General features: G+C 45.1%; 1 protein-coding gene across 4 annotated transcripts in view; it reads left to right on the top strand.

Moving 5' to 3' along the window:
* SYTL3 (synaptotagmin like 3) overlaps positions 1-17,246 on the top strand; it is a 78,271-nt gene that overhangs the window by 11,371 nt on the left and 49,654 nt on the right. For 3 of the 4 annotated variants that reach the window (XM_082729538.1, XM_082729540.1, XM_082729539.1), the window contains exon 4: positions 1,383-1,601. In XM_082729538.1, coding sequence (XP_082585664.1) covers positions 1,383-1,601 — 219 coding nt within the window. Of the gene's footprint in view, positions 1-1,382; positions 1,602-8,689; positions 8,870-17,246 lie in introns of those variants that run through there. The other variant, XM_082729541.1, reaches the window with a different exon arrangement.

Below are 17,246 nucleotides of genomic sequence, written 5' to 3'. Positions count from 1 at the left end.
CTTCCCGCTGAGCAGGGATCCCGATGTGGGGCTCGATCCCAGGATCCCGGGATCATGACCTGAGCCAAAGGCAGACGCCCAAAGACTGAGCCACCCAGGTGCCCAAGATTTTGTTTTGTTTTTAATGGCAGAACTCTTCTAGAGTCTGCCAAGAAAAATACACATAAAATAAATAAAATTCGGGGCAACCCAATGCTTAAGGAATGAAATTTGTGGGTTAACTGGAAGATACAGTGTTCTTTTTCTATCCTCCGCTGCTGTCCCAAAGCTCTCTGAAATGGACTTGTACTTTTTTCTGCTGAAAAGGATAATACGCTGAGCAAAATGGAATTGTCTCGATGATTTGAGGTCTTCCAGTGACTTAGAAACATCCTGAATACCAACAAAGTAGCATGGACTCTGTGGTCAGGAGGTTTTTCTCCCAAGGGCACAGACAGCAGCGCAAGTCCCGCAAGTGGAATGAATGCGCTCTAGCTTCTTGGGGCTGGCTTCTCTCTTTTAAAAATGGCTAGCAGAGACATTTCATGAAAGAAGGTCTGGTTACGAACACCTCTTCCGGGTCCAGTGTAAGGTCCCTTAGCACTTGGGCCATTGTCTCAGGGAAATAGGAACTAGAAGTGAACTGACCACCCACTGAAAAACAAAACAAAAACCACAAAACAATAGTTGGGACGCCTGGGGGGCTCAGTCTGTTAAGCATCGCATCTGCCTTTGGCTCAGATCATGATCCCGGAGTCCTGGGATCGAGTCCCACATCAGGCTCCGTGCTCAGTGGGGAGCCTGCTTCTCCCTCTGCCTATGTTCCCCTGCTTGTGCTCGCTCCCTCCTCTCTCTCTGACAAAGAAATGAATAAAATCTTTAAAAAACAGTAGCAAAAGCAGTACATCAGTTCAATAATTTTATTGGGTAACTTAATGACAAGGGCAGGCATGTATATCTTTATAGATCTTTCCATGCCTTCTATATTAAAATTGATGCTATTGTCTCTGTGTGTGTTTTGTGTTGTCCTCTCTCTGTCCTTGCTAACCTTTATGATGTCCTTTGGGCATGGAGGGATGAGCCTAGAACAAAACTAGCGGCTAACTCCTCTGTGCTACGCACTTTTTAGGCTTTGCCATTGAATCCCGCGGCATCTGTGGGAGGTGAGCTTTTTCTCATCTCTGTTTCACCGTGGAGAAAATCTCTGAGCCTCTTTCTGGAGATACTGAGTGAGATCCCTAGTTCACACAGCCATGTTGTTAGCCGGGCGCGGCGGATGCCAAAACCCCTTCTTTCTTCTCTTGCCGGGAGCAGTATTATCGGGGCCCTCGCCATGTAGGGGTATGTCTGGCATCTGTCCTTTCATTCAGTCATACCTTGTCACTTGACTGTTTGGGCCGCAGGAAACTGAAGACGCACTTGCAGCATCTCCGGTGGAAAGGAGCACAGGGCATGAGCCAGGAGCACAGAGAGAAGTCATGTGCCCGCTGTCAGAGTGAGCTGGGGTTTCTGCTGAACCGGGGTGCCGTGTGCAAGGGCTGCAGCCACCGCGTGTGCTCGGAGTGCCGAGTGTTCCTGAGGAAGACCACCGCCTGGAAGTGCACTGTGTGCTTTGAGGACAGGTGAGATGGCCGGGGCACTCACGTCCCCCCATGGGCTCTGGCCATGTGGACAGTCCCAGACCTGCTGGTGACAAAGGCACTGTCGCCCCTTAGGGTTGATTGGTGTTCACAGAGGGCTTCATAGGAAGCGACCTTTCTAGACTTGGAAGTTACAGTAATTTAAAAATGAATTGTATTATGTAAAAAGGTTTTTTTTCTTTTAATTTACAAACATTTGTTTATAATGGCTAAGGATGGGCTAATCCAGGAGTGAAGATTCATTTGGATTTCAAAACTAGGTGCCTCAATTTTCTTAGAGCTTAATTTATCACTTTAGAGAAAGTCAAGTGAATTTCATTTTATTTTATTTTAAGATTTTATTTATTTATTTGACAGAGTGAGAGATCGCAAGTAGGCAGAGAGGCAGGCAGAGAGAGGGGGAAGCAGGGTCCCTGCTGAGCAGAGAGCCCAATGTGGGACTTGATCCTAGGACCCTGAGATCATGACCTGAGCCAAAGGCAGAGGCTTAACCCACTGAGCCACCCAGGTGGCCCAGTCAAGTGAATTTTAACATAGGGAATATTAGAGTGAGCCTGTGTAGCATTACTTATTTATTTTTAAGATTTTATTTATTTATTTGTTTGTTTATAGAGCAGAGGGAGGGGCGAGGGAGAGAGAGAATCTCAAAGAGACTCCGCACTGAGCATGAAGCCTCACATGGGGCTTGATCCTAGGACCTCAAGACCAGACCCTAGCTGAAATCAGGAGTCAGATGCTTACCTTACTGAGCCACTCAGGCACCCTATGTTATTATTTTTTTAAATATTTTATTGAGGTAAAATTGACATGTGACACTACATTGATTTCAGATGTATAACATAATGACTTGGTATTTGTATACATGGTGAAGCGATCACAATAGATCATGTTACCATCGTCTTTATCTGTACTTCAGTTCTGAATGATAACCTTGCTGGGTGGAGTATTCTTGGTTGGAAGCTTTCTTCCTTTTAGCACTTTGGATTGGATTTATCATCCCACTCCCTTCTGGCTGCAAAGTTCTGATGAAAAATCTGCCAATCATCTTATGGGCGTTCCTTGTATGTCACAAGTTGTTTTTCTCTTGTTGCTTTCCAGAGTCTCTTTTAAATTTTAACTTTTGACATTTAATTAGGATATGCTTGATGTGATCTCTTTGGGGTCATCTTATTTGGAATTCTCTGGGCTTCCTGGACCAGGATGTCTGTTTCTCTCCCCCGGTTAGGGAACTTTTCAGTCATTATTTCTTCAAATAATTTTCCACTCCTTTCTCTCTCACTTCTCCTTCTGGCCCCTATAATGTGAATTTTCTTTCCACTTGATGTTGTTCCCATAGGTCTGTTAGGCTGTCTTCTTTTATCTTTCTTACTTTCTTCCTCCTTTCTCTGTTTGGGTTAGCTCCGCTGCCCTGCCTTTCAGACTGCTGATCTGTTCTTCTGCTTCATCTGGTCTGCTAAGGACCCCTCCATGTGTGCTTCAGCTCTGTGGCTAATGTGTGGAACTTGTTGTTTTCTATCTCTTTGATGAAGTTCTCACGGTGTTCATCTGGTCTTCTCCTGAGTCTGGGCAGCATCTTTATGACTATTACTTCAAATTCTTTATCAGGCATATTACTTATATCTCTGAAATTAAGGTATTTTTCTGAGATTTTTACCTTGTTCTTTCATTTGCAACATTCTTCTCTGTGTCTTCATTTTCCCTGCCTCTCTGTGTTTATTTTTTGGTGTTGTTTTTTTTTTTTTTTTAGATTTTATTTATTTATTGGTCAGAGAGAGAGAGAGCACAAGCAGGGGGGGCAGCAGGCAGAGGGAGAGCAGGCTCCCCACTGAACAAGGAGCCTAATGCAGGATTTGATCCCATGACCCTGGGATCATGACCTGAGCTGAAGGCAGATGCTTAACCTATTCAGACACCCAGGTGTCCCACTCTGTTTCTATATGTTTCTAAACTACAACCTCTCCCCAGTCTTGGCCTTGCATGGGTGATGGACCTTGTCCTTCAACCTTGCCCTAGCTCTTGGTTATCTTTCCAAACTCTGTGATTGTCCAAGCAGGCTGCCTGATTTATTCTTGCTAGGGCTCCATTGGTGTGCTAAGACCTGTTGGTGTCCCAAAGGGAAGGACTTGTTAGAACCTAGTTTCAGGCTGATTGGAAGCCAGACCCCTAGGCAGCAGCTTTCCAAGTATGCAAATAGATACAGTCCTGTGGGGCCAGTCATAAAGTCTGCGGGCCTCCAGACCAGGAGATCTGAAGGACACCATGGGTGGAGGTGGCAAAACTTAGGGTTCCAGCTGAGTGTAAAAGCTCCTTCCTCGGAGGTACCAGAGAGCTGAAGCAAGGCCAGGACTGAGTGCAAGGATGGGGTCTCCCTGCCTGGGTTCCCTGAGATCACCTTCCTAGCCTTGGGTTGTGTGGCAAACAGGAAGTCTGCCCCTCAGGCAAAAGCTCTAGGCCAAGGAAATAGGCTTTTTTCACAGGGAGACTGGGAATGTGCTTCTGGCTACTGTCTGTGCTATGCCCTGAGGGTTGTAGGCTGCTGGGAACTGTCTTTGCAATTGTTATGGTCCCCTGGAGCCCAGGAACACAAGCCCTCTGGGCACCAGGACCAGGTGATCTGGTGTGTGTCCTTTGTGTGGGCTCCAGGCACCTGCTGGCTTTGCGATGCAGCTGGAGAGTGTAGGGGTGGAGCGAGGCCACCGTGGCCACCAGCATTACGAAGGCAGTGGAAGACGGCTTTAGCTGGACATGGCCTCTGGCTTCCGTGATGCTGCAGGAGAGCACTGTGTCTGCACATGTCTGCGTGTTTCCCTGCGTGTCCACACACACCTGCACAGGCCGCTCAGGAGCAAGTCAGCGGGAGGGTGCTGGGTCTCTGTGTGCCGCCCACGCTAGCAGAGGAGAGGGAGAGTGCAGAACAGGTGCTCATCTCTAGAGAGAGTCCGACCTGGCCCCTGGACCTTTGGTAGAGGCTGGAAGATGGGCAAATGAATCTCCTTCACTCACAGTCTAGATGCTTTTCAAACTTGCTTTTGTCCTGGGTCTCTATGTCTCTATGTGAGTGAGACCACATGCCCGTTGGACTTAAGTAAGCCCCACTGTTTTTTCTAAGTCAGACCTTTTGGGGGCACACCTCTCTAGTTCAGGTCCCAGGGGTTGGGGTCCCTGGCAGGGGACACAAACCCCTCACTCCTCTGGGAGAAACTCGGTCCTTGTGAGATCCCTCCCTGTGGTGTGTCTCTGTGATGGTGGTGAGGGGGCGTTCGGTGACAACGTGTCTCTGCATCTCCTACCCACCACCACAGTGTTGTCTTTTCATCCTATGTTGCGGGTGGCGGTTGGATGGTTTTCAGTCCTTCTTCAGGGGGGGTTGTTCCTTATGAAGCTACAGATCTGGCGTCTGCGGGAGGAGGTGTGTTTGAGGTGTCCCTACACCACTGCCTTCCCATGCAGCTTTCCGTAAGGCCTTTGGGAAGAGGAATAAGCTGACTTCTATTGGCTACTCAAAGAAATGAGTAGCTTTCTCTTAGCGCCAGACTGAATCTTCACCTATTTCAATCTTTTGGTGTCATGAGGTTTTTTAAAAAAAGTTTTTTGACATGGAATGGGCATTTGGAACTATGCATTTTGGAAATGAGAAACAGCGTCTTAGGCTGAGGCTCCCACTTTTCAAAGCAAGAATGGACTGGTCATTGATGACTTGAAAACACAATAGAGGTTTTCCCTGTTTGTTGGGGACTGTGCCCACAAGGACATTGCAGAACCTTGAGGAGGGGAGACATTCGTCTGGTGTGAATCTAGAATAACCAGAGACTTGGGGAATTTGAAAAGAGCTCCTAAGTGTTGTTGCAGATGGGAGAGTGCCCAGGACAAAGATCAGGAGAGGTACTCACATCGTGGGGGGCCGGTGGCTGGGGTTTCTGTCCCCCTCAGTCAAGAGAGCTGTGCTTATTGGGCCCCTGGCATTAATGATCTCAAATTTCCTGTCCCTTTGCAAGGCTTAATTTCAGTCCCTCATCCAGAGAAGAAGTGAAGTTGTTCAACCAGATTTCTTTGCTCCTAAATAGCACACCTTGTACTTGGACAGCAGCTCGCCAAGTCAGGCTGATTCGGTCAGTACTAACTCTGCGCCCCTCACTCATTTCACGTCTCTTTGGTTTGCTGAGGCCAATGTCCTTCAGCCTTTGTTTTTTTCTTTGTCTTTCTTTCTTTTAGATATAAATTTTTAATTAAAAAAATTTTAATATATGTATATTTTGCTGGTACAGCTGCTCTGGAGAACAGTATGACAATTCATCAAGACGTTAAAAATAGAGCTTTTTCCTGTTTTTTAGTGCTCCCCGCTCAGCCCTTTAGGCTTTTCTTATCTTGAGAGGGAAGGGCAGGGAGTTGCAGGGAGCTGCCTGGGCTCTTGAGAAAGGAGATAATAATTCCAAATAATGTCTAGAAAGTCTTAAGATTTCCTTCCCTCCTTTCAATCAACTGTATGTATTTGAAGTCAAATGGTGACCATTGCCTGGTAAGGGATTAAAGGCATTGGTGGTTTTTTGTCTTTGAATAGTTCACTGTAAGCTAAAAACCACACTGGGAAGACGGACGAGGCTGAGGCCGTCTCCTGGGAAGGCAGCCCATTTTGAAACCTGTACCCAAGAGGGTATTGTGACCTCGCTGTTGTAACTCTACCCTCTAAGTACACAAAGTGTGATTTCTAAAACCCCAGCTTCCTTATTGTGAAATAAGGATGCTTTTCAAAATACCAAAGATAATTGCATTATGGGGAATGAAGTGCCTCAGGAAATCATATGGGGAGAGAACGAAATAATTGATAACACGTATTCCACCCCCTTCTCCTTTCTTGGCAACCCTCTGTCCTCTCTCTGGTTTTGTCCACCCTGGACCCCCATCCTAGAGAGAAGGCTGGCAGAACTTTAGAATACTTGACAGTCATGACTGACAGGGGGTGGGGTCCTAGGTGGGGGACGGACCCCAGGGGCTTTCCTCTCTCTGCAGCTGCCTCAGCTTGAGACTCGGTCCTTGAGAAGAAGTGGATCCGTTGTGGGACCAGGAGGGGGGAAGGAGGTTTTTTAAATCAGGAAAGGGGAAGCTGTAGGATGGTGATTTAGAAACACAAAACCAAATGACAGGTTGTGGCCGTCAGAGAAAAAGGCCTGTGGGACGTGCTGGCCCTGGAGTTGTGTCGAGGTTCCGGGATGTCTTTGAGGTTTCTGCTTCAAGGCAGTTTTCCTCTTAGAGCTGCTAAGGGGACACCTGGGTGACTCAGTTGGTTAAGTGTCTGCCTTTGGCTCAGGTCGCTATCACAGGGTCCTGGGATCGAGTCCCGCGTCAGGTTCCCGGCTTAGTGGGGAGCCGGCTTCTCCCTCTCCTCCCTGCTTGTGCTCTCACTCTTTCTGTCAAATAAATAAATAAAATCTTAAAAAAAAAAAAAGAGCTTCTAAATGTCCCTGGGAGCTCTGACAAGAGAGGGGTGAGTTGGCTCAAGGCGATTTTCAGAGCATCTATATTTGGAGTATTTCTGGATGAGGGTCAGGGCCAGGGAGGAAGACAGGCATCCTCAGGGAAAGAGGACAGCATGGGGATACGAGTTTAGTTTTTTTTTTTTAATACTGCATGTCCCTCCCTCCCTCCCTCTCTTTCTTTCTTTTAAAAATTGTGTTCAGTTAGCCAACGTATCATAGTGTTCAGTGATTCATCAGTTGCATATGACACCCAGTGCTCATCACATCATGTGCCCTCCTTAGTGTCCATCACCTGGTTACCCCATCCCTCCACCCCCCTCCCTTCTATAAACGTCAGTTTGTTTCTCGGAGTCCAGAGTCTCTCATGGTTTGTCTTCCTCCCTGATTTCTTCCTGTTCAGTTTTCCCTCCCCTTCCCTGTGGTCTTCCACTCCATTCCTTATGTTCCACGAATAAGTGAAACCGTATGATAAATGTCTTTCTCTGCTTGACTTACTTCACTCAACATAATGCCCTCCAGTTCCACCCATGTTGATGCAAATGGTGGGTAGTCATCCTTTCTGATGGCTGAGTCATATTCCATTGTGTATATGGACCACATCTTCTTATTCATTCATCTGTTGAAAGATATCTTTGCTCTTTCCACAGTTTGGCTATTGTGGTCATTGCTGCTTTGAACGTTGTGGTATCAGTGTCCCTTCATTTTACTATGCCTGTATCTTTGGGGTGAATACCCAGTGGTGTGATTATTGGGTCATAGGGTTGCTCTATTTTCAACTTCTTGGGGAATTTCCACACTGTTTCCCAGAGTGGCTACACCAGCTTGTATTTCCACCAACAATGTAAGAGGGTTCCCCTCTCTCCACATCCTCGCCAACACTTGTTGTTTCCTATCTTGTTAATTTTTGCCATTCTAACTGGTGTAAGATGGTATCTTATTGTGGTTTTGATTTGAATCTCCCTGATGGCTAGTGATGATGAACATTTTTTCATGTGTCTGTTAGCCACTCCTATGTCTTCTTTAGAGAAATGTCTGTTCATGTCTTATGCCCATTTCTTGACTGGATCATTTGTTTTTTTTGGGTGTTGAGTTTGATAAGTTATTTATAGATCTTGGATGCCCGCCTTTTTTATCTGAAATGTCACTTGTAAATATCTTCTTCCATTCCATTCCATTGCCTTTTAGTTTTGTTGACTCTTTCTCTTCTGTGCAAGAGTTTTTTTTTTTTTTTTTTTTTTTTTTTTTTTATCTTGCACGTTTCATTTAAACCTTGAAACAGGACAATGAGGATTATTATCCTAATTTTACAGGTGAAACAAGAGGCTAAGAGACAGAAAGTAGTTAGCCTGAGGCCAGGAAGTCAGTTAGACTAGAGCTCTGGTCTCCTGAATCCCATCCCTTCTAGATCTCTGCCCTCTCCTGCCTGCAGGGAGGAAAGCCACTCAGAAGACCTTGAATCTTGGGCCACGGAAAATGGGGTGTGAACATAGATGCTTTGCCAAGAGGAAGCCGTGTCACAGTGCACCAGTGTTCTGTAGGGCAGGGCTGGGGCCCGGGGATGGTGACAGCCAGTGATCCGCAGGAACATCTTGGCAGTGAACTGGGCATGAAGTGATAAGGCAGAAGGCAAAACGAAATTGAGAACAAAAGAGAAGCAGCAGAAAGACCTCAGGAAGCAAAGACACGTTGAGAAGGACTTGGAAGAACAAAGTTGGTGAAAGTTGCTCTGGTCATGAGGGGCCATGTGTTGTCCTCAGCAAGGAGCCATCAAAAGAGGTGATTTGGGAGAAGGAAAGAAGAGGAAGAGATGTAAATGCGTCCTTGCTTCTTGGTTCAGTGGTCCTCCCCCCCCATGTACTGACAATTCCCACGGATGACATGGGATGAGGTAACAACCATGTTGAAATGTCAGGGAGACTAAGCTTCATATTTGCTTGTTTGCTTGGTTTTGAAAGATCAGATTGAACTGGATGACTTCGATTCACATTGATTTTTTTTTCCCTTCAAAATCATTGACTGTGCAGTAGCATCCAACTTCATGTGTCTAGAAAGGACCTCCTCATCCTCCCGGAAGCAGATGGCTGAGGAATTATAGGTACTCAAGACATTTGTCTTTCAAACTGTGATCTTTTCCTCTTGCTTTGTAACTGGCCGTGACCATAAGCAATCGTTCATTCTTCAGTCTCAGATATTTGTTGGGATGCCCTTTCTCTCTGTTGCATCAGGAATGTTTGCTATTTATAAATAAGTAGATCAGACATTTTAGAGTGAGGATTTCAAATGGTGGGAGGTTGTACGGTTGATCCCAGGATACTTTCTTGGGCTGCTTACATGTCTCTGATCTACTCTGCCGGAAGCTCATGGAGAGAAAATTAAGAGTGCCCAGTTACACATGGATATACAAACCTTGGCATTCATTATCACATACTTAGTTCTCTGGTTGGGGTTTGAATTATTGCTGCAGAGTAGGAAGGGTTAAAATGAGATTTTTGGAATTTATTAAAGGGGATATTTTGGTTGTTGCTCAAACACACTTTAGGTTAGGATTTAGATGTAAAGATATCATTACAGAATGATGTACTCTCTCTTTTGCATTGTGTGAAATAATTTTTATTGACAATCACGTGACATGTCAAGATAAGTTTTACAGCAATTGCGTTTCCTGCTTAGAGTAAGACATCCCAGAGTTTGGAAAATATAATCTTTGAAATTTCATACTGATGCTCCCAGCATTTCCCTAATACCATGTTTTGTTTGATAAAATACTGAATCCTCACTTCATACCCATCAAGTCAAATGTATGGGAATGGTATAATTTACAGTCTTTATTGTAAATGCTTCTGCTCTTCAAGTGAGTAAAAAGTATAACTCTATGAAATATTGAAAAGGAACTGAATGCTGGGTGTGGTATAGGGGGTCAGCGAGGAAGGATGTTAGCTTGGTGCCGAGGTTAAAGTGACATGTCTTTGCTGTCTCTCTTCTATTTCAAAACCTGATTTTTTTTCTAATCTGATTTTTAACATTGCTGATAGAAATTATGGTCGTGAGTTTCACAAGAAAAAGTATACACAAGTTGAATATATTGAGTAAATATGTAACATAGTCATACGTGTGCACATTTTCAAGAGATTAGCCACTGAAACCAACTTTACAAGGGAAAAGCCTCTTGTTCTTTAAGGTAAGGTTTTGTTTTCTTTGTTCTGACTTGGAGATGGCATCTGTTTTAGTCCTCACCTTCTAGCTTGGCTGTTTCATAAGGTACATGTACAGCGTTTTCTGTAGGAATATGGTAGATGACAACTATGTAGGATCATGACCTTCTTTTTTTTTTTTTTTTTTTTTACAGACAGAGATCACAAGTAGGCAGAGAGGCAGGCAGAGAGAGAGAGAGAGAGAGGAGGAAGCAGGCTCCCTGCCGAGCAGAGAGCTCGATGCAGGACTTGATCCCAGGACCTTGGAATCGTGACCTGAGCCGAAGGCAGAGGCTTAACCCACTGAGCCACCCAGGCGCCCCCATGACATTCTTTTTAATCCTTGGGTCCAAATGGGAGTAATGACCATTTAGTATTCTTGGAAGCCCTTGTGCTACTAAAACAGAATAAAAAAGTAGAAGTGTCTAGGACAGTTTTGGGAAAAGTTTATTTTTGAGAAGTTTATTTTGTACGTACTAGAGGGAATGCTTTCACAATAATTTGAGTATCATTCCTTTTTTTGAAGCTGAAATTTCTTCTGCCATCAGTACATGATTCGTCACACAGGCCTTGCTTCTAAAACCTTTCTTTGAGGTTAGTAAGCCTTCCGCCTCATTAACGCTCTTGTTCAGACTTGACATTGTCACCACACTCAGCTCAGCGGAAATTTTTCGCCCTGAGGGCAAGGCCAGCACGAGAAGTCTGCTTTCCTGAGCTGGCGCTTTGCACAGTAGAGAGGTGCTGCCTTAGTTAACACTCTGAGCTAGAAATAAGGGTCCTGGCAGATGGAGGGATCCCGGACGGGCTTGTAGTTCCTTCGAAGTCACGTTTTCAGAGGAATGTCCACAATGCCATGCCCATGTCCATAGAGAGACAAAAGTGCATCCCAACGCCAGAGAGAAATCGTGTGGCTTGAGTGGTTTTTGATGATTCATCTCCTGCCCTGTTCCACTAGTGCAGATAGTTAAGAACAGACAGTTTTGTTCAAAGAAAGTTGCCCATGGATTTCTAGCTAATGTGAAAGCTGACCTCAGCATGTTCTACTCCTCTGAAATGCCTTCTGTCTTTGGGATGCTTTGGTGATGATGGGATTCGATTTTGTGATATCTTTCTAAGACTCAACCTTACACTTGATGACTCTTTTAAGAAATTAACAAAGGTGCTTCTTTAAAAGGAAAGAAACACATCTGCCTAATTCTATTATGCACTTTGCTACCCATACGGACAGTGCTTTTGTAACTACAGAAATGAAGTCATCAGATAAGAAATCAGCTATTCCTTTCCTTCCCTTTTCGAAACTGTAAAAACCTCCTAACAAGGCAGTGAAACTGTTACCTTGAACAGAATCCTCCAAGCACAGGTTTTGCCACCTCTGAAATGGTCACTTTGTGTTTAAGGCTCCACAATCTAGAGGTGGTAGGTTCACGTTGCCTAATGCTTAGGAAAGGAAGAAGGAACATTCTATGCACCATATAATCTGACATGTTAAGCCCATCTGGGTTAATTTTCAGTTTGATTTGGGAAATGTATTTAAAGTTTGAATCTTCTCATAAATGTCGATAGACCCTAGGGCAGCTGGCTGGCTCAGCCCGGAGGACATGTGATTTTCCTTCTCAGGGTCGTGAGCTCAAGCCCCATGTTGGTCCTGGAGCCTACTTAAAATTAAAAAATAAATAAGTTTTAAAATGTTGACAGATCCTAAGAACTAATATACTATACTAGTATATTAGTATATATATATATATTTTTTTTTATTAATACATATAATATAGAATTATGATGTACCACTTGCCTGGCAGTGTGTAAACAGTTTCCCAGCTGGGAACCAATCCGGGTAAGTGGGCTGAGGCTGCTGGCAGGCCCGTGTGGACACAGCAGGCCAGCTGCCGCCCTGTCAGGAGGCGGGGGGCTCTGCCTGGCCTCGGGCACCCCCTGGGAACCATTCTGCCTGGGTGGGAAGAAAGGTCATTTCTTTCTCATCAACCTCTGAGAGGCAGCAGCCGGGATGGAGGTGGCCCCGGGGGGGCTGGGCGCTCGCTGCCGGCGAAGCGCTGTTCACTTGTGATCCTGCTTTGGGCCCCTTTCAAGGGCAGCTCCTCCTCTCCCGCAGCCAGCGGCCTGGTTGTCCTCTCTGAGGCTGCGTAGTCAGGGAAGCGAGGCTTGGCCGGGAGGCCACAGTGATGTGAGGAGCCGTGTGGCCCCCAGGGGGTGAGTGGCCTGGAGCCATGGGCCCCTTCAGTGACGCGGGGAGCCTGGCGGGCCCTGCTTCCTCCCTGGCCTTTTGCCACCTGAAATAACAAAATGAAGATATTAAGGTTTTTTTTTTTTTTTAAGATTTGTTTATTTATTTTAGAGAGAGAGGGAGCGAGCTCAAGTGGGAGGGGCAGAGGGAGAGGGAGAGAGAATCTCCCGCAGACGCCGAGATGAGATGCTGAGCGTGGAGCCCGACTCAGGGCTGGGTCCCAGGACCCCGAGGCCATGACCCGAACCAAAACCAAGAGTTGGATGTTTCGATGACGGTTGCCGTCAACGCGCCTCTGCATAGTGGTTTATGACAAAACCTTGTAGCTTTCGAACACTCCCACAATAAACCAGTGTTCACCGCAGCCTTATTCACAACAGTCACAGGACAACCCTTTGTCTGTTAAGTGATGAGTGCGTAAACAGAATGTGATACATACGTGCGTGCAACGTCACTCAGCCACGACAAAGAATGAGATTTAATACCTGCGCAACGTCACTCAGCCACGACAAAGAATGAGATTTAATACCTGCGCAAACAGGGATGAACTTCACAAACACTATGTTAAGTGAAGTAAGGCAGAAGGAAAAATGTATGATTCTACTTACATGATGCACCCAGGGTAGAGTCAGAAATTCATAGAGACAGAAATGTTTACAAACGTTACTCATTTCGTCGTCTTGAAATATTTATATTGTTATATAAATTACTCCTTTTATGTCCTAGGACATCTCCCTCCGTGATTACTCGTGTCACCTGCATAGTTTTACGATTATAGTTTACAATTATTAAACCAACTCTAAGGTTTAACACATCTGAGCGCTCATTGCCCATCTTTTGAGGCCGTGATTTCCCAATTTGCAAGTTCTTTATTTTGATTCATTTTTCAATTAACTGAAGTGCCTCTTGAAGGACTTTTTTGCCCCCAGAAGAGCATGTGGGTGGCATAAGATCTGAGTCATTGCAAATTTAAGGTTTTCCTCCATAACCTTTGCTCATGAGTAAAACCTTAGGTCTCAACCTTTTCATCTCAAAGTTCAGGAAACGTGTTCTCATTGTCCTTTGGAATTTAATATGACAGAGACATCTGAAGCTATTTTTATTTTATTTATTTTATTTTATTTATATATTATATATTATATTTTATTTATATATTATATATTATATATATTTATTTATATATTTTATTTATTTTATTTTTATTTCTTTTAGTGATCATCTGGTTTTTATGTGTTACAAACACTGGCTTTTCTTCCCCCGTAGCCTTGTAATTAAAAACGGTTTCTCATCCATGTCTGGTTGTGAGGTCTTCTATGTTGGTTTTAAGGAATAAAGTCCCTTTGAGCCCCCATCCCCTGGATTTCCTTGTCTTAAAAAAAAATCTTTCTCTCCCCTCTGTATGTGTATATATATATACACACATACATACACATACATATATATGTATGTATATATATGTATGTGTATATGTGTATATATATGTATGTATATGTATGTATATATATATTTAGGGGTGTCTGGGTGGTGCACTTGTTTAAACGTCTGGCTTCTCTAAAGGCTCGGGTCATGACCTCAGGGTCATGGGATCTGGCTCCACGTGGGTCTCCACGCTGAGCATGGAGTCTGCTTGAGACTTTCTCTCTCCCTCAGCCTCTCTCCCCTGTGCCCTCTCTCTCTCTCTCTCAAATAGCAAATCTTAAAAAAATTTTTACAAACTTTAATTGTGATAAAATACATATAACATAAAATTTACTATCTTAGCTCTTTTTCACTCTACAGTTTAGAGGCAAGTCTGTCCACACCTTCAAGCAGCCCTCACCACCGTCCATCTCTGGAACTTTTCCATCTCGCAAAACTGAAACTTTATACCAGTTAAACAACTATTTCTTCCTTCCGCTGGGAACCAGCATTCTATTTCAGAATTTGCAGATTCTAGCTGCTCAGATCAGGAGAATCATGCAGTCTTTGTCTTTTTACGATCGGCTCATTTCACTGAGCAGAACGTTGTAGGTTACCGCAAGTTCCCTCACTTTTTAAGGCTGTGTATTCAAGGTGCTTATTCTGTCATGTGTCTGTGTCACATTTTGTTTGTCTGTTGGTTCCTTGATGGACACTTGGATGAATTCTAGCCTTTGGCTATTGTGAATGGTGCTGTTGTGAACATGGTTGTACAGAAGAGACCGTTCTTTTGGAGATAGACCCAGAAGTGGAATTGATGGCTCGTGTGATACTTAGATGTTTAATTTTTTCATCCCGTTTCCCATAGTAGCACACTATTTAATGATCCCACCGGCGGCGCACACAGCAACCATTTCCCTTACGTTCTCGTCAACACTTGGTCTTTTCAGGTTGTTTTGTTTTGCTTTGTTTTTGCTAGTAGCCCCCCAATGGGTGGGAGGTGAAGGTCTGCTTGGTTTTTGACTCGGTAACATTTTCGTCAGTCAGCTGTGAGGCCCCTGACCGTGTTTTATACCCCCTGCCCTAGCTTCTTAGAGGGTAACTTTTAATGCGTAGGTTAGCTTTAGTTGTTCTCTGTCTCCAACATCTGACATCTTTTACTTTTCTGTTCATGTTCCAGAAAAGCGCGTCTGCTGGGTCAGCTCACTCATTCAGCTTTCCGGCCTCTCCATTCTGCTACTGCTTCCTGGCAGACTGTTCTCTCTCCCCCCACCTCTCTCTCTCTCTTTTTTTTTTGCCAGATTTGTCTTTATTCTAGTCTGATGTCTGTTCATGTCAGCCTGGTTTCTCCTTCTGTTTTTCTGTCTCCTTCTCTTAGACATGGGTCTCAGGTGGCTTTTGAGGACAAAGTACTCTCTAAAACGTTCCCCATTTCCCCGACTGCTGCGTGTCCTGAGACACCTTCGGCGTTTTGTCAGAGGCTCTCAGTTGTCTCTTTGGGCTGAGGAATTGCCAACAAGCACAGACTCCTTGTTTCTCACCCTTCCTGTGGTCCCTATGGCGGTGGGTTGGGGGGGCCCTTCTTAGATCTCTAGGAACAGGGCAATGTGCGGTCTCTAACCCGATTCTTTGTCGAGGCCTCAAGTGCAGCAATTTTTCTCACTTTTGTCAATATGATGTAATAAACCAAGAGTCACAAACACATGCCCAACAGCCTGCCGACAGGTCATGTGTCTTTGGCCTGAAGTCTAATATTTATCATTTCAATGCCTTAAAACTGACTGCGGGGTCTCCAACTCACCACAGTCCTCACCCCTCCCTATCGTCTGCACACAGCCTGCTTCCCTCTTTTATAGTCTCTACCTGGTGCCTGAGTCCGTGACCCCCACTCCACGTGCTTAGAAGGGCCCACACACGTTAGATCTCAGTGCACAGCCCAGCAGGATTCCAGCCTCTCCCTACAGTTCTCAGGGGCTCCCCACAAGGCTTTTTATTCATTTACCAACCCACATGGATTCTCTGGCCCCTGCCATGAGCCCCAGTCAGGCTTGGCGCTGTGAATTCACACAGGGGGCACCGGTCTTCTCTCTGAGGTCAGCTGAGGGAGAGCTACAACCATTTTGCAAGAAGGGGTGGCAGCAGCTTGATGCGATCTTTTCTTTATCTTCATCTTGATTCTCTGAGTCCTCCCCTAGTTACCAAGGATTTAATCACTACGGTCAATCTTTTTTTTCCTGTAAAAACGTTGAAAGCAGATCAACTGAGCTGGCAGGAAAAAACATCACTGTTCTGCTTTGTAACTAAAAACCGTCTTAGATGTGAGATTATTTGAAGTAAAAATACACTGAGAAAATCCCACCATAGGCTCGCCTCAGACTCCTCCAGCTGGGAATTACCCAACAGGTGGACAGGCTAGCACAAAGCCGTTAGGTGGGTCTCACTTTTATAATATTCAGCTTCTTCATTTGGACTTTTGTCAACTTGTTCGTTTGATGGGCCCTCAGGGACCTCCTGAGGCTTCCTGGCCGTCAGGACATGGGCTGGAGAGCAGATCTACCCCGGGGAGAGGCACCTCCGGAGGCATTTCCAGAACCCCATCTCTGCAGACCAGTTTTCCACCTCTTGTCCCTTGAAATGGTGGAAAATACATTAAGCAACTCTAGGGACATGATGTTGACTTTTTGAAGAGCATAAGGCGTGGTTATGGTTAGCTGTTAGGGGGCATGTGTTACTGTTAACTGTCCGTCCGCAGATGCAAGTAATTTCGATGCAAAGTAAAACTGCATTCCAGCAGGCTGTTTGGCTCACTGCTTGCTCTGAGAGTAACAGGTCAAAGGCTCTTTCTGCTCCGGTCATCCGTTCATTGTATCATTCAACATTTGTATGCTGGGGTTTGCAAAGTGCTTTTCAACAGTTACTTCTTGTTTGCTGCTGAAAGGACAGCATGAGCAGAGTTCAAGGCTATGAGAATGGATGCCAGGACCTCCGGGAGTGTAGTTAGAGCTGGCTCTGTGCCGCGGGCTTGGCATTTATGGGAGCGATCTTAGCACAGCGTCAACGGAAGGTCAGATGCCAGATTCAGCTGTCCTGATCCCGGAGCTTCTGCTGTCTCCACAAACCCGAGGCTTTTGCTTTCCAAGATGTATTTGTCAATTGATTGAAAATGTTTTTTAAAGGTTTTTAAAATTTACTCATTTGGGAGGCAAGCACGAGTAGGAAGGGCAAAGGGAGAATGAGCAGCAGACTCCCTGCTGAGCAGAGAGCAGGACTGCGGGCTCAATCCCAGGACCCTGAGGTCATGACAGAGCTGAGGGCAAACACT

The sequence above is a fragment of the Mustela nivalis genome (genome assembly GCF_964662115.1).
Source record: "Mustela nivalis genome assembly, chromosome: 5".
NCBI classification, from domain to species: Eukaryota; Metazoa; Chordata; class Mammalia; order Carnivora; family Mustelidae; genus Mustela; species Mustela nivalis.
Note: the sequence above shows the minus strand (reverse complement) of the source record. Positions and strands in the feature narration are given on the sequence as shown.